This window comes from Cricetulus griseus, chromosome 7, assembly GCF_003668045.3.
Source record: "Cricetulus griseus strain 17A/GY chromosome 7, alternate assembly CriGri-PICRH-1.0, whole genome shotgun sequence".
In the NCBI taxonomy this organism is placed as follows: Eukaryota; Metazoa; Chordata; class Mammalia; order Rodentia; family Cricetidae; genus Cricetulus; species Cricetulus griseus.
Window position 1 is genome coordinate 41,854,329 of NC_048600.1, and position 18,143 is coordinate 41,872,471.

General features: G+C 45.5%; 1 protein-coding gene across 1 annotated transcript in view; it reads right to left on the reverse strand.

Annotated features, from left to right (window-relative positions):
• Nucleotides 1-5,605, reverse strand: part of CUNH16orf96 (chromosome unknown C16orf96 homolog) — a 28,671-nt gene extending 23,066 nt beyond the window's left edge. The window contains exon 1 of the mRNA XM_035448083.1: nt 5,186-5,605. Within this exon, the coding sequence (XP_035303974.1) occupies nt 5,186-5,605 (420 nt within the window). The remainder of the gene's footprint in view (nt 1-5,185) is intronic.
• Nucleotides 5,606-18,143: the final 12,538 nt, after the last annotated feature.

Below are 18,143 nucleotides of genomic sequence, written 5' to 3' on the forward strand. Positions count from 1 at the left end.
TATGGGGTGTAGCTGCCAATCATTAAGGAATTTCTTCTGGGGCTCTTGATAATATTCTAAAATTAGATCCCAAGAGTCGCACGATTCTGTGAATATAATACAGCATAATTACTATTGGAATCACCACAAATGCCAATGAGCAGAGACAAGAATTGAATCTGTGAGTTGTGCTTTGTTTGTAGAGCTGGTGATTTAATGCCCTAAAGAAGCTGCCTCTCACCTTGTCTCTAACCAGTAGGCTGCAGAAGGAAGGACAAAGGCAGTCATCTCTCCCTTCTGGTTAGGTCATCAGACCTGTGATGCTTCTGTCTCTGCTGTTACCATTTTTTGAACTTCCATTTTCTGGAAACTGAGTCTAGTCTGTGTCTACTAGTGTCATCCCTGTGTTCCTCCAGGCCCCACCTAGACTGGAGAGTTAGCTCAGCACAAGCAAGCCAGTAACTATGCATATCCTAACCTACTCATAGCTGTTCTAGAAGACGATATAAAAAAATGCCTTATTTATATCACCCCACTCAAAGCCAGACTATATACCCTTTAATATGTGAATTCTCAGTTCATGTGAAATATCTTAACAAAGCAGTTAAGTTCCAGCATTATTAGTTTTGTTTTGTTTTGATGACAGGGTCTCACTATTTAGCCCTAACTGTCCTGGAAGTCACTCTGTATGTAGACCAGGCTGGCCTTGAACTCACAGAAATCCACCTGCCTCTGCCTCCCAAAGTTTCAAACAGACAGAGACCAACAAAAGCAGCTTTCGGGGGAGATGAGGAATTTGGGGGTGGATGGGGGGGTGAGGTGGGAATGTGTGTTGGAGTGTCAGGGAGGGGGGTATGCAATTTGGGGAAAGCCGGCTAGAGGGCGCTAGTGCGTGGGTAGCAGTGGTAATTGCTCTGGCTGGTTGGGCTGGCGACAGACTGGGGGCTATCTGGAACGGACAGCTGAGGCTGCCATGGAAGACTGATTTTCTTCTTCTTTTTTTCTCTTCTCTCCCGCCCCCCCCATCTCTCTTTTTCCTTACTCTGTCTCTGGCAATCTAGCTATAGCTGGTCTGGAACCTGATATGTAGACCAAACTGACCTTGAAGTTGAGGTAATCCAGTTCACTGGTTACAGGCATGTCACTCACACCCAGCCTGGAGCTCAGGTTTTCTCTCTCTCTCTCTCTCTCTCTCTCTCTCTCTCTCTCTCTCTCTCTCTCTCCCTCCCTCCCTCCCTCCCTCCCTCCTTCTTTTCTTTCATTTTGGTTTTTCGAGACAGGGTTTCTCTGTGTAGAGCCTGCTGTCCTGGAACTCACTCCGTAGATCAGGCTTTCTTCGAACTCAGAGATCTACCTGCCTCTGCCTCCAAGTGCTGGGATTAAAAGTGTGCATCATTCCCACATCCCTGGCCCCACAAACCCAGGTTTTCTAATCCAACAGCCCTCACCTGGGTCAATGGACACCTACCAGTGTCTGGGGGTGTTTTCAGTGGTTATAAGCAAGCAGTAGTTCTGGTGACTTTGGGTGTCACTTAGCATCCTCCAATGCACAGAACAGCTCCAAGCCACAGAGTGATCCTACCCACAATGTCTATAGCACTGGGGTAGAGAAGCCCTACACATTAACCCTGCTTAATAATAGCTTGTTGTAGGACAAATGTGCTGACCAATAGCACAGAACTTGAAACTGCTGCCCAGACCTGCCCAGGCCTCTTGCCCACCATGGGGCAGAAGCTGTCTGGAGTCTGTGTTAGTTTCCCAGGCACCATTTGCCTTTTCTGGAGTGGGTACTGAGAGCAACAGTCTGTTCTTGTCCCCTTTAAGGGGTAATTACTTAGGGTGACAGTCACCCAACTAGCTCAGAGAAAGGGGGTGGGAGAGTGCAGCAGCAGAAACCCTCAGCGTCTTTGTAATGTCCCACCTGCCACCCTCACTGGTGCAAGCACACACTTAGCGAAGCTAAGCAGCTTTCACTGTTCTTGCACCAGCTACCATGGCAACCTCTTTCAATGGTTCATTGTGGTAACCTTGGGCAACTTCAGTCAGGTTAGGACTAGGCAGCATGCTCTAACGGCTGGGACATTCCTAATTGGTACAAACAGTCCTTGGAAGGTTTCAGTGCCAGGTCTGAACCTGTCCACGATACCTCTCCAGAGCTAGACAGGTGATCTTGCTCAGTTACCCAGGGCACTTGAGACTTCTAGAAGCTTTTATTCACCAAGGCCAAAGACCACGGAGGCAGGCTGTGGCTAGCACTTCTAACATCTGTGTCCACATATCCTGCCACAGGCCAGGCCATCAGAGACAGCCTCGCCTCCAGCAGTGTTGTCTGATGTTGGCTAGGCACCGTGCTCTGTTCTGCTCCAGCACACATATCTTTTCTACCCTTTTGCATAGTTGGAGGACATTTTATTCCTCAGAGAGAAAAATCCTTTCTCCGTTAACAGTCACTCCTCATGCCGCTGCTTCTGGAAACCACAAATCCACTCTCTGGACTTGCCTCTTCTAGACACTTTATGTAAATGGACCCTCACAGCTTGTATTTTTCAGCTCCTCCCCTCAGCAGGATGATTGACGTTCCTTCTTGAGTTGCTTCCATCTTTTGCCTGGTGTCAGACCTGGCTGTGTTGGCCAGACAGGGCTCCTGCTCCCTCCAGCACTCCACAGGCTCAGGCCCCTGTGTTCCCACAAGGTCTCAGTGCTGCCTGACTCACTGAGATTGTGTCCACCAGTTTTTCTGTTCAACCTAAATCTCTGGATGATAATAATGATGGTAAGCACAGTCAGGGCACCTAGAATGTGGCACTGTATGATTTATAGTTAGTGAAAAATCTGTTTTGTTTTGTTTTGTTTTTCGAGACAGGGTTTCTCTGTGTAGTTTTGGAGCCTTTCCTGGCACTCGCTCTATAGATCAGGCTGGCCTCAAGCTCACAGAGATTTGCCTGCCTCTGCTTCCCGAGGGCTGGAATTAAAGGTGTGTTCCACCAACACCCGGCAGAGAAATCTTTTTTTTTTTTTTCTCTTTTTTAAGGGCACTCATGTGGTCCAGCCTGACCCTGAACTATGTTTATCAAGGGTGACCTTGAACCACAGACCCTCTTCCTTACACCACTCAAGGATGCTGCCTCCACACCTGGCTTATGTGGTGGTGCTGTGGTGGAACCCAGGCCTCATGCATGCTAGGCAGGCACTCTACCAACTGAGTTACAGCTTCAGCCCTGGTTTGTGTGAATTCCAGCTACAGTCCTGGGATGAGGAAACATCCATCCAGTTATCAATTCCCCACCCTTCCCCACTAGAGAAAAGGACTGGTGTTACTCCACAGACCCATGCCGTCTGCCTGCTCACTCTGTCAGGTATTTGCTGGCTTCTCTGTTTTGACCTGTAATGACCTCATCTGCTCAGTTAGTTTGTGCCTCCTCTTCTCCATCTGAAACATAAAATTAATAAGCACATGCCTCATAGTTACTACATAGTTTAAAGGTGCAACAGAGGCAAAGTGTGTAGCTCACATGGTACACAGTGAGCATTCAGTTTTCCTGGAAGCAGGAAAGGAAGCAGAGGGAAAGGGAGGAAATGAGACTGGGCCGGGCAGTGGTGGTGCTTGCTTTTAATCTCAGTGCTCGGGAGGCAGAGGCAGGTGGATCTCTTGAGTTCGAGGCCAGCCTGGTTTACAACATGAGTTCCAGGACAATTGAAAAACTAAAAGAAGAAGAAGAAAAAGAAATGGGACTGGTGTGAAGCCCAAGAAAGTCAGGAGACACAATACAGGAGGCATCATGTCTCCTCAATCATCTCTACAAACACCTGTGTTGAAGATTTCACTCCCACAGTACTTAGGTCAGTCCCAGCAGCCCTCTGTGGTTGATGCCCAGTCTAGGCTCTCATCTGAAACTTGCTGGGTAAGTGGTACGACTCTAATGATTCTGCCCACATTGGGGGTGAGAAGAGCCCTTCCTACATCTAAACCCATTACAAGTTGGTGGCAATTCTGCACTTCTCTCAGGCATTTGGGTTTTTCTAACCATCGAGGTGGAGCATGGAAGAGACATGTTCCTGGACCCAGTAGTGTCCAGTATGGTTTCACTCCCAATCCTGACCTGGAGCCTTACACTTGGCCCTTGAAAATGCCAAGCTTGCCCAGCTGGCACACACTTTTAATCCCAGCACTCAGGAGGCAGAGGAAGGTGGATCTCTGTGAGTTTGAGGCCATCCTGGTCTACAAATCGAGTTTTAAGACAGCCAGGGCAGCGCAGAGAAACGCTGTTTCAGAAAAAAAAAAAAAAAAAAAAAAAAAAACTAAAAACAAAAAATCTTTGTGTCTTTTATAAGATGATGTGTAAGTATGGGTACACACCTGCTGTGAATATGGGGTCAAAGTTCATCCTCAGGTGGTGCCTTTTCTACTACCTGGTTTGAGGCTCTGTGTGACAGCATAGCTGGCCCTTGATTTCTGAGAATTTTCCTGATTCTTCCTCCCATCTCATTGTAATTGAATTGGAATTGGGCCTAGAAAGATGTCTCAGCAATTAAGAGCTTTTACTATTCTTACAGAGGTCCTAAGTTCAGTTCCCAGCACTAGGAGAATCTGACAACTTCTTCTCTTCTCCAAGGGTACCTTCACACATGTGTACACAAACACACAGTCAGTCACACATACACATGAGGGATGGAGAGGATTTAAGAGAGAACTGACATTAAAGCAACAGGCTGTTGTGTCTATCCTTTACCTGGGTTCAGGAGATCTGAAGTCAGCCTCATGTTTATATAGCAAGCATTTTACCCATCGAGTCATCTCCACAGTCCAAATCAGCCAATTTAATTAAACAACTCAGTGGTTCTGACTCCATGGATAAAGTTCAACATCCATCACTCTAATGGAGTTTCAAACATCTCCATCACTCCAAAAATGAAACCCCATATCCACCAAGTTACCATGCTCCGAGGCTCCTGGAAACTGCCCCTCAGCCTTCTGGGTATGTATGTTTGCCTATTCTGGTTATTTCACAACAGTGCAACTCTATATTTGGTTGTCCGTTGTGTATGGCTTCTTTCCTCTGACTAAGGATCTTGGCTTCTGTCTGACTCCAAGCTTTCACCTACACTCTCTCCATAAGTGGATATATCCCATCGCAAGGGAAGGGAGGGGGCAAGCTGTCTAGGAGGAAAGGCGGGGTCTAGAGCACTTCTCCAGGTGGGAGTTTACCTTTGCTGTGACTTCCTCAATGGCCTCTATCCTCTTGAGGAGCTTGATCGTATTCCACATTTCCTCAGCGGGCCTGCTGGTCCCCTGGCTGGCCTCCAGCAGAGACGTGGTGGTGGGCATGGTCTGCATCGAAGATATTTGATTCTCTATCTTGTTGATGCGTTCTACCACAGTGTCGAAGATGTTGCTGAGCCTCTTCATGGGGTTGATGATGGTCTGGGCTTCTCCCTCCCTGGGCATGATCACCACCTGTGAGGTCTGAAGGAAATCTTCATCTCCTGAAAGAACTTTCTTGAGCCCAGAGATCTGGATGTGGTCCAGGATGCCCTGGATCAGGAGATGAAGGGCTTTGAAGTTCACCACCCCACACTGTGGTATAGCTATGTTGGCCAACTCTGAGAACGTGACCGAAAAACTCATCCTGTCAGGGGATGGGTTGATGTGGCAAGGCTCCTAGCTGTCCTTGGGGACAAGTGGTAGCCTTCAATTATTTGAACTGCTACACAGACAGGTCCCAAGAGGCTCAGGGTGGCAAGTCACTCTGATCAGCAAGGAATGGCCTTTCTCCTTGTCAGAACTCATATCCCAGTTTCTGGTTGCTAGGACACCAGAGAACGCAGTGGAGTGGGCATGCTTCTGAGAACCCAGTGTGTGGTGTGTGCTCATAGTTGAGCCTCACCCAGAGGTGTTCAGCTGATATTTGACAATGCTTCAGGAGTGAATGACAGCCTTTCATTCAAACCATCTGTTTACGACGCCAAGTGGCACACAGGAGATGGAGAGGCAGCTCACTCCTCAGAAGTCTCTGGAGTCAGTACAGAATACAGTTTTCATGGAGTCATAAAGGCCCAGGTTTTAAGAAAAGAGGATGAGTTGAAGAAAAGAGCCTTAAGGTGGTTTCCGGACGTGGCCAAAGACACCTCTGCCCCACCACTCAGGCACTTATTCCTGGAGGGGTGGTGGAGACAGAGAGACACACAGAGAGACAGAGAGAAAGAAAGCTAGGAGGTGAGGTCATGTTATGTTCAAGTGTCGTATGTTCCAGTAGCCCAGGTGGTAATGCCTCTTGAGTGGTGAGATTCCAGGCATGTATAACATGTTAGCCTTCACTGCTGGGCATTATGGCACACACCTTTAGTTCTAGTGCTCAAGAGGAAAAGACCAGAGGATCTCTGAGTTTGAGGCAGCCTGGTCTATAGAGCAAGTACCAGGAAAGCCAGGGTTATACAGACACAGAGAAACACCATCTTGAAAAAAAACAAAAACAAAAAACAAAATGATGTTGGGCTTCATATGTTTTCTAGATGTGTGCTAGTTTTCCAGAGAGAACAACAGGGTGCAGTGGTGGAGACGTGATGGGGTTTATGAGCATTGCCTCTTGTGGTTATGGAGCCTGAAGTCCCATGACAACCTGTCTGCATGCCAGAGAACTTCGAATGCTGGCAGTGTGACTTAGGTCAAGTCCCAAAGTCTTCATAACCAAGGAAGCCATGGTTCCTTGGACCCAGTCAAAGGCTTCCTGAGACCCTGGATATGGAGAGCATAGGGGTCCAAAGGCAGGGGAAGAGGAATGTCCAGCTCCTGGACATAAGTGACATATCTGACCTTTCTATTTTATTTTTATTATTCTTTTTGTTTGTTTTGAGACAGGGTTTCTCTGCAGCTTTGGAGGCTGTCTTGAAACTCACTTTGTAGACCAGACTGACCTCAAACTCACAGAGATCTGCTTGCCTCTGCATCCTGAGTGCTGGGATTAAAGGTGTGAACCACCACCTTCCTGCCTTTATTTTATTCTGTGTCCATGAGTTGCCTTACAGTCTGCCTATTGATCTTGGAGATCTGGCTGCCCACTCTCCCACCCGCCAACCCCCAACCCCGCTGAATCTGCCCATCTCTGCCCCTGGTGCTGGAGTCAGACAAATGCTACCATGTCTTGCTTTTTGTACAGGTGCTAGGAATCTGAGCTCAGATCCACATTCTTGCACAGCAAGCACTTTGCCCACTGACCTATTTCCCAATCCTGGACATCATGCACCCTCTAATGAATAGCTTTAGGGTTCCCACTATGCTGTGGGATATAAAAATTCAAGTGCTGCCATAATATTTGGGTCATACATGGCCCTTGACTTCTCTTGACAGAAATGTCTCACCAGCAGGAAAGGCTTCTCTTTGACCAGCTATGCTCATACTTGCCTATCTCATCTTTGGGGTTCTCTTTATAACCTACCACATCTTTTTGTGGGAAACCGGAGGTATATTATGCCCTAGTTACCACTAAGCCTTCTTCCCACATGCCTTCTGTTTCCCTTTGCAACCTCTCGTATCTGCATGTCCTCACACAGGCTATGAGTACATGTGATTAGTGAGCTATGTCACTCATACACATCCAATGACATCAGCATTGTGGTTTTGGCCATCTTGCATTATGGAGGGTGGGCTCCCCACCTCACTGGGTGGGGGACAAAAAAGGACAGTACACCTAAAATTGTCAGGCTACAGGTAGTTCCAAGTGGTACTGGTGGGGAGAACTGAGTTTGTTAATTTAGGAATACGTTTCTGTGGCCTAAGCTATGTGTTACAATGGAAATTTAAGGGAACAGTCTCCAACTGGACAAGGGAAGTCAATAGAGGTTGCAACTAGTTTATAATACAGTGTGATAGGGCCATACAAAGAATTAGGAGGTGTTCAAAGACATCATGGTCATTTAGAGCCAGGCTAGGAACAACTTTTTTTTTCTGGGACAGGTTTTCCTATGTAACAGTCCTGGCTATCTTGGCACTTGCTCTGTAGACCAGGCTGGCCTTGAATTTACAGAGATCAGCCTGCCTCTGCCTCCTGAGTGGTGGGATTAATGGCGTGTGCCACCACTGTCCAGCATTAATTTTAACAATCTTGGTGTGGTGCATCCTTACATGTCTCCAGGGATGGACTTGAAATAGGGGCAGCCAGGGAATGAAAAAAAGACAGACACAGAGAAACACAGGGATCAGATGGGCTTTCAGACAGAGGATCCGCAACACTCTGGAAGCTCAGGGAGTTCATTATACAGAGCTGAATAGAGAGGTGGGGCTATTGTATGCATACCACTGGACAAAGAGGCAAGGCAGTCACATATAGATAAACATGGAGGTGGCTTTACACTGTACAGCTGAGTAAATGAGGCAGGTTAGCTAATCTTCAGAGAGGAGCTCTCCACAGCCGAGCATCTTCAGGCCATAAATGGCTATTTTCTACACACCAGACTAGAAGAGAAAACTTTGCCATCCTGGGCCTCATTCTTGGGGTTAGGCTTTGCTATCTCCCTCTGTGTCTTGATATGGCTGTGTCTACATCAACAGCATTTGCTCAGGGCTTTCTCCACTCTCCACAGTTCTCCTTTTCTTGTATCTTAGATGTTCAGGATGTGAAAGGATCAGTATTGGCACAGGACACCGAAGGCCAGATTCTTAGCACAAAGGAGATCATTTGCCCTGGCGGACAGAGGGCAGGGAATAAGAGACAAAGACACGAGGCAGAGGAAAGGGGAAGGGATATTTATCCTGGAAGGACATAGGACTATCTCTTGATAGAGAGGACACAGACGTGACCCATAAGCAAATGGCAGTTTATAAAGGTAAAAGGCAGGGTGGGGGAGGGTGGCTGGAGAGATGGCTCAGTGGTTAAGAGCACTGGCTGCTCTTCCAGAGGACCTGGGTTCAATTCCCAGCACCCACATGGCAGCTCACAGCTGTCTGTAACCTCAGTTTCAGGGTACATGACACCCTCACAAGGACATAAATGCAGACAAAACACTATTGCTCATAAAAAAACAAAAGAAAGAAAAGATTAAAAAAAATAAAGGAAGCGTTGGTGGCACACGCCTTTAATCCCAGCACTCGGGAGGCAGAGGCAGGTGGATCTCTGGTCTCCATCGAGAATGCCAGGATAGGCTCCAAAGCTACACAGAGAAGCCCTGTCTCAAAAAACCAAAAATAAATAAACAAATAAAGGTAAAAGGGGAAACTCCATGTTAGGATGAGAGAGTTTGTTTTGATTGGACATTTTAATTAGGGTAGGTAAAAGTGGGCTTTTGATTTCGGGACTGGTAGTCAGCCTCAGGAGGAGGAAGTGGTCAGATAAGGGAATAGATCCTTGGTGGCTAGCTTTAGGAATGTAATCTAAGAGTTAGCAAATAAGAGGGAATGGGGAAGGGCAAGGCCTGACAGAGCCATGTTTGCCATGCTCAGTCCTACTAGAGTCCCTTCAGGATGAGTCTTCACTCTCAGTCCAGGGGTAGTTCGATGCTCAACACCAGACTGCAAGGCTCCGAAGGAAGATCATAACAGCCACTCTGCCCATCAGACACAAAAGTATTGTTTTAACAGCTTTAAGGGATTGGAGCCTTGAAGCTTGAGAAGACTGTTCAGGATCCTTTTCACAATAGTAGCAGGAGAAAACACTCTGATTACAAACCTTTCATTTTTTCCAGGATGTACCCACATAATGACGTAACTGGCTATACCCACAGTATCGAGGCTCCAATTAATTCCCAATTATCCTGCCGAAACTTCAGGGCTGTAGCACACCGAAGCGTTAAAGGGAGCTATTTGGTACTCCAGATGGTTAGAGCACTACACCCCCCCAAGACTGAAGGACTCATTAGTATAAATAGGTGTGGAAGGATGTGACCAAGCCACTGGATGAAAAAGCATCTGCCCAGGAGGTATCCCCCTTGACCATATTACATTCAAGGATACAGTTAATAGACACATAGCGTTTTCCCTCTATCTGACTGTTCATAGTATGTGCCTTCTTGCCCTGAGAGGGGCCCCCAAAGCCACTGAAGTTTCTGTCCCCTTCCTTGCCAACTGCCCACCCCCCACCCCCAGCAGCTGCTTGTCAAGATCACACATACTGCTCTGTGCCAGGCTCTTGTGGGTCATGCTGCAGCTTGAAGGCTCACACAGCTGCCTGAGCCTGCCTACTCTGCACACATCCACCTCTGCATGCTGGTTGGTTTTTCTTGTTTTTGTTTTTTGCCAAAAGTAGCTGAAAACAGTTAAAGTGAAAGCAAAAATGGCAACATGCTCAGATCTCAAGGCTGTGTGCCCAATCCTTATATTTTTAAATTTATTTTTGAAGTAGCCGAATTCACCACCCCCTTCCCTAGAAACCAAGGGACATCTCCCGAATGCAGCCCAAGAAATCACGGAGGAGCAATAGCCTCCACCTCATTTTCGAGTTTTTCCCAAGATCTTTCAAAGTCCTGACATAAAATTCCCTTTTTCTAGATTTTAATATCAAAACTCTCAAGCATTAACATGTAATTGCCTATTTCTAGCTTCACAGTGGATGCTCAGCACTGTACTTCCTTCCCCCTTCATTTGTTCCTGTCTTTCTCTACTTTGTTTATTCCTTCCCTGTGGTTCTTCTTTTACCTAGATAAGCTCTCTCAGGAGGCTCCAATGTTCCCACCATGATGGATTGTACCTTCCAAATATGAGCCAAAACCAAACCAAACCAAAGTCCCCCCCCTTTTCTTTTTCAAGACAGGGTTTCTCTGTGTAGCTTTGAAGCCTGTCCTGGAACTTGTTCTGTAGTCCAGGCTGCAGTCCTCGAACTCACAGAGATCCACCTGCCTCTGCCTCCCAAGTGCTGAGATTAAAGGTGTGTGCTACCACCACCCAGCCCAAATACTCTGCTTTAAAAAAATCCTCTTTTATATTGAAAATAGTATTTTCTCCTAAAATAATCCTGATATAGTTTCCACTCTGCCTACTCCTCCCTGTCCCTCCCTCACCTTCTCTCCCCTCAGTATCCACTCTCTTTCTGTCTCTCATTAGAGAACAGATCTCTAAGAGACAACAGTGAACATAACAAAATAAATTATAATAAGATAAAGCAAAATCGGGCTGGAGAGATGGCTCAGAGGTTAAGAGCACTGACTGCTCTTCCAGAGGTCCTGAGTTCAATTCCCAGCAACCACATGATGGCTCACAACCATCTATAATGAGATCTGGTGCCCTCTTCTGGCATGTAGGTAGAACAGTGTATATGTAATAAATAAATCTTAAAAAAAAAAAAAAGATAAAGTAAAATCCATCCTATGGAAGTTGGACAAGGCAACCCAAAAGAAGGAAAAGAGTCACAGCAGCAGGGACAAGAGTCAGAGATCCATGCTGTCAAAGTAACAGGAACATTGCCTAAGAAACATAAAGCAATCATGCTCTGTGTTCACTAAGATGCTTGGTGCATAGACTAGTGTGGCTTCATTAAAAAAAAAAAAAAAGAAAGAAAAGGGCAGAGAGAAGCAAGAGGGTCAGAAGTCCAAGGGGATCCTTGCTGTGCAGTGAATCTGAGGCCAGCCTAGGATGCATGAGACCCTGTCCAAAAAGTGTAGGGGCTTAACTAGTTTTCATTCGCTGTTTCTTGGAAATTCAGGCATGCTGTCAGACTCGAAGGTAACCCTTGTCTCTGTACTTTTGGATGGATGCCCAAAAGGGTAGTGAGCCAAGGGGATTGAATGTTATTTGTGACACCAGGATGCATAAGAGCCAAAATTCCTCACAAATACCAAGGATAACAAAACAAAGGGCTAGCAAGAGTACTCAAGGAATAATTGCTTGCTGCTGACTCTTGAATTGAGTCATGGAAGACAGGGAGAACAGAGTCCTATAAACTGTCCTTCTGCTCTCCAAATGTACCATAGTGCATGTGCTCACATTGAAAGACCCCAGACCCCTAAGGGGCACAGGATCCCGAGGAGCCCCCGAGACTCAGAAAGCAGACCAAGAGCTGCAAAAGCAAGAGTGTTTATTGAACAAATGCGAATTCGGGTGTCAGCAATATCGGGAAAGCTGCACACCCCTGCATGGGGTGCAAGCTCCTTTTATAGGAAAAAACCGCAGAGCAGCATACAGGCAAGGGACACAAAGTGATTGATTACAAAGTATGATCTCATGTTAGAGTGGTCACCCAGGTGTGACCTGCTTTTCTACAAAGGAAAACCCACAGAATGTACCCTAGAAAGTCTCCGATTGTCTGTTGGCCAGCCAGGTGTGACCCAAAGAGGGTTGTCTTGGCGATGGCCCCCGTCTAAACCATAGGATGTGCCCTGGGTTGGGGCCAACTTCCTTGTAATGAGCCAAGGCCTGTGGGAAACTTTTCTCTCTGTGAACTAAAATCTTTCATTCCCCCATTTTTTTTGTGAGGTTTTAATCCTAAAACTTATGGTCCTTCTTGTTGCTTTAGAGCCTGATACTGCTGGGTAAGAACTAGGGCTTGGGTTATGGATATGAATGCATGGCCCAAAGGTAAGCAGCAGTAAAAGAATAAGCAGGGGTCCTAAGAGGGTGGAGATTAGGGTAGTGAGCCAAGGGGATCCATTAAACCATCCCTCGAACCAGCCTTGTTAGGACTCTCGTTCCTTCCGCCGCTGGTTGAGTCTCTCCCTGAGTTTGGCCATGGAATCTCTAATAACTCTAAAATGATTAACATAGAAACAGCACTTCTCTTTTAGGGCAGCATATAGTAATCATGGAATTGTTGTCTCTCCAGCATCCCCATCAGGGAGTGAGAGATCTTGGCATTCCCCATGTAAGGGAGTTCCTTTTGACTTAGCATTTCAACCAGGAAAAATGGGCGATGTATTCTTTCCCATGCAACTTCCTGCTGACTTTGGGACAAAGTTTGGGACCCAAGAAGGCTGAAATGCTAGGCAAAAGCAAAAAAGGGAATTTAGGCAATGGGGAATCCATCAGGAGCTTCTGGTTGGCAGACTCTGTTGCAGAGATAGGGGGTGTCCACATCAGCTGGACTGTTTCACATCCACAGCAAGTCTAGGGCTCCAAGTCTTTGGGAGCAGGGTGTAGTCAGCAACTGATATTCGTCTGCCAGAAGTGGAAATCTGTTGAGACATGTTTAAACTGGGAACAGATGTTAAAACTTATATATCTTATTGGAACTCTAAGGCCCATATTTTTAGTGATCAAGAAGGACAGGAGTTCCAAGACAAGGGAGAAAATCCCATCCTCAGGATCAAATAGATGGGATAACAAAAGTTGTACTTATCTGGAGTCCTTTTTTTACCTGTGAGAAGTGGATCCAAGCTTTACGACTTTTGATCCTCTGAAGCCTATATAGGAACTTTATTATATAATAGGACATAGAAGTTTTAGACATTTTATCATTACTCATCTATATTGAAATCTATATTGTAGAAAAAGCAGATATTGGGTATCTGTAGAATGGCAGAAATATATTTATATACCTTTGAGTTCTAGCAAAAACTACAGATTTGGGTTAGAAGCTTGTACATTTTTTTCTTCTGTCCAGAGAGTCAGGTATAGATTGGACAGAGGTGCCTTTGGCCTGATGAAAAGCCCTTTAAGTTTATATTTAGAAGACAAATAAAGTAAATCTAAAAACCTTGAGCTTGTGACTGAACAGCAGGCAGTTGGTTTTATCAGCTTATCAGAACTTTATTAAATGAGCTATTAAGCTGGCTATAGTTTAACCATTAATACTATCAGAGATCTGAGAAGAATAAATTTCATATAGTTTTTGAATCTATTAAAAATGACAGTGTCCAGTCCATATACAGTTAGCCATACCCAAGTCTCAATAGTGTTGGGGGCAGAAGTAAATCTTTGCCAGGTCTATAAAGTGAGAGTTTCTCTCTGTGGAAGAGACACATGGAAAAGACTGACCTTATTTTGTCTAGGGAAAGGTGGTATAATCAATTCTCCAATGTCCTGTATCCTGTCCACATTCTGAGCATGGTCCTGCCTGGCAGCAGGTGTAGCATTTGAGCATCATGCTCATTGGTCAGCGTTGTCACAATCCATGGAGCCCCATAATCTTCTTTAGAGACCTTGGGTCACTGTCAGGATCTGGAATTCTCTGTCTGATATTATAAACTTTTTAGTTTACATTTTTTAAATTTTTATTTATTTATTTATTTATTTATTTATTTATTTATTATGTATACAGTGTTCTGCCTACATGAATGCCTGCAGGTCAGAAGAGGGCACCAGATCTCATAACGGATGGCTGTGAGCCACCATGTGGTTGCTGGGAATTGAACTCAGGACCTCTGGAAGAGCAGTCAGTGCTCTTAACCTCTAAGCCATCTCTCCAGCCCCTAGTTTACATTTTATTTATTTATTTATTGGTTTTTCGAGCCAGGGTTTCTCTGTGGCTTTGGAGGCTGTCCTGGAACTAGCTCTTGTAGACCAGGCTGGTCTCAAACACACAGAGATCCGCCTGACTCTGCCTCTCCAGTGCTGGGATTAAAGGCGTGTGCCACCAAAGCCCGGCTTTAGTTTACATTTTAAATGCCATATTCTGCAGATCTCTGTAGTATTAGAATTCTGCCTAGGTAAATCTGGCAATTTGTTAATTTATAAGAATGGCTAGTAACTTGTATTTTTTAACATCTTATAACAGGTTAGCAGCTTTTATAAAACTAAGACTTAATATTGTTGGGTTTACCTTTAATCAGTGTAAACATCTGACATACAGGTGGTCTTAGGCTACGGTTATAAAAGAGTTTTGTTTTTAAAACTCTAAAGAATTGAGACCTGTGGGCTTAGCAGTTATTTTAAGCCCTTTGTTAAACTTAGGTCATTGTCTTACTGTACCATAAGAAATAAACAGATAAATTTTTTATTAACATAAGGAATTTATGGCTCTGATCTTAAATTTTAGCTCTTTTGATTTAAGCACAAATATTAACAATATAATAGAAGCATAAATATCTTATAACCTTATAAATTTGAACAATTAAAAGTCTTTTAATGTCTTTTTGTAAGACTATCAAAAATAAAGCACTCTTGGGCTGGAGAGATGGCTCAGAGGTTAAGAGGGTTGCTTTGGCAATTGCCCCCGTCTCAACCACAGAATGTGCCCTGGGTTGGGACCAACTTCCTTGTAATCGGCCAAGGCCTGTGTGTTATTCTTTTGTTTAAAAGAAGAAAAGAGAAATGCTGAGACATGAGACATGTTGACTATAAGTTTATTATAAGGCCCGGCAGAGTAGGGAGACTAAGAAGAGGAAAGGAACAGGGATAATGGCTGACCGCCATGGCAGGTTGCCACAGAAAGAGCGCATAGGTGAGAGAGAGAGGGGAGAGGAAGCAGTGAGGAAGCAGAGAAGAAACAGAGAGGAAACAGAGAGAGAGTAAATGGGTAGGCATCTGTCTTTTTAAAGGGGTCCTCTGCACCTGCATGCATACTTAATTCCCATTGAACCTTGGGCTGACCAGGGTACTGCCTGTTCCACCGGGTAACAGGGGCAGGCCAGCATAATGCCTGAACCTTTCATTCCCACCTCTACTTATTATTAAAAAAAAGGTGGGGTGTTAGACATAGCAGGTTAAGGAATAAGGGCGTTGAATTCTCAAGACTGCTTCCTGCTGACGTGGGGGGGAGTTGACCATCTTTAGGGGACCTGAGAAGGTTGGGGTGCTGCCACGTCCTGGGGTAGCTGGTTGTTTCATTGCCGTCCAGGCTGTATGGAACTTCCTGATGTAATCCCATCATTTGGTAAACAGACATGGGAGGGTGGCACATTTGAGAGAATCCAGGGCTACCTAAGGTGTATCAGGCCAGTCTGGACTACTTGGAAATCCTACATCTATCAGCATGTACCAGTCCTCCCCCATTTCTCTTGAACTTGTCCGACCTGAGGAAACCACTAATCATTTACTCTGTATATTTGCCTTTTCTGGATATTGTTAGTCAGATTTCTGTTGCTATGACAAAATACCAAAAAAAACCATCAATTTAATAGCTGGGTATGGTAGCACAAGCCTGTAATCCTAGCACTGAGGAAGTAAGAGATAGGAATAGAGCTGGATATAGTGGCCCACGCCTTTGATCCTGAAAGACTTAAAAATTAGCAAAGAAATATAGCCCAGATAAGGAAACTCTCCAAACTGAATGTAGGGTAGCCTAGTCCAGAAACTAAGGCCACTACTATGATTTAGGGCCTGGAATTTACTAGCTTACAAGGCCATAAGATAACTGGGTACCAAGAATTCCCAGATGGCCACCCTCCCCGAGGGGCTCATGGAGGAAACAGAGTGCCCCACTGGCCAATGTGTCAATAATTAACAATTAAGGGTCCCTATGAAACAAAGAGATAGCTACCATTTGCTCAGGCAAGATAAGCATATCCTGAGGTCTGCAGGTTTTACAACTGGTGGGTCAGGAGGCCATCTGATTCCCAGCCCTCTCCTCAAGATGAAGGGCCTCCTAGGAACCCATGACTCTGGTCAGGCCCCTCCCTAAGCTTGTGGGTTTTGCCTTTAAAAACGCCTGTGCCTGGGGGACGGGGCTGCTCTCTATCTGCATGCTGAGAGAGTACAAACATCCACCTTTCATTAAAGCCTCTTGCTGTTTGCATCAAGTTTCCGATTCCTCATTGTGATTAGGGTGGTCACGGTCCTGGGAAAAGATTTTGGAGGCCTGAGCTTCTGGGGGTTCTTACAATCCCAGCACTGGGAGGCAGAGGCAGGTGGATCTCTTAGTTTGAGGCCATACTGGGCTACAGAACAAGTTCTGGGACAGTCAGGAATACACAGAGAAACCCTGTCTCAAAAGAAAAAGTATATATGATTACTGTGGTTTGCTGGCCAGCCAGTCTAAGCAAATTGGCAAGCTGAGAGAGAGAAAAGGGTTTTTTGTTTATTTGTTTTTGTTTTTGAGACAGGGTTTCTCTGTGTTGCTTTGGAGGCTGTCCTGGCACTCGCACTGGAGACCAGGCTGGCCTCAAACTCACAGAGGTCCACCTGCCTCTGCCTCTCGAGTGCTGGGATTAAAGGCGTGCGCCACCACTGCACGGCAGGAGGAAAGTTTTATTTTCGCTGAGTTTCAGATGTTTCAGTCCATGGTCACAGCCTCCTTACTGTGGGCCTTTAGTGAGGGCAGAGCAACATAGTTCGGAGGGAGTAGCAGAAGAAAGCTGCTCACCTCATGGTGGCTAGGAGCAGAGACCAATAGGGGGGCAGGAACAAGATACATCCTTCCAGGACACACCCACATGACCTAAGTCTTCATTAGGCCTCCCAATAATACCATCAGCTGACAACAAACTCTAATGCATGTATGTCCTGGAGAGATGGATGGCTCAGTGCTTAGGAGCACTTCCTGCTTGCCTGGAACAAATCGGGAGTCCCAGGACAGCCAGGGCTATACAACTACTACTGCAGTGCTGAAACACCATGACCAAAAGCAGTGTGGAAAGGAAAGGGTTTACTTCACTTACAGGGACCACAAACAAAGCAGGACCCTGGAGGCCATGGAGGATGCTGTTTACTGGCTTGCTCTTCATTGATTGCTCAGCCTACTTTCTTATGGAACCCAGGACCACCAGCCCAAGTCAGACCACCCACAGTGAGCTGGGCCCTCCCATATCAATCACCAATTAAGAAAATGTCCTACAGGCTTGCCTACAGCCCAATCTTAGGAAGGCATTTTCTCAGTTGAGGTCCCCCCCTTCTCTCAGATGACTCTAACCTGTGTCAAATTGACATAAAGAACTAGCCTCTTAGCACAACTGACCCCTTGTCAACTTGACACACAAACATCACTTTTCAACTAGAACACTCCCTTTTTCATTTGTCCCCAATATTGATATTGCAGCATAAAAATATAAAACATAAATAACTTTAAAGTCCCTCAGCCTTTACAAATTCAAACACTTTAAAAATTCAGTCTCATTGAAATATCCAGTGTTGGGAAGCATTACTGTGTTGTGACAGGTTCTCAGCACTCAGAGACTAACCCAAGGAGACAATACTCTGATGCAAAAGCAAAAGGTTTCTTTGTATTTCAAACTGGCCAGCTAGGATCTCACTGCATGGTGGGCAAATGAGATGCCACCCAGCCAAAAAGAGAAGCTTTTAAAGGGGCAGACCATAAGGTTGAAATTCATACAAAGTACAGAGTTAGTAACTATACATTTTAAGAGAGATA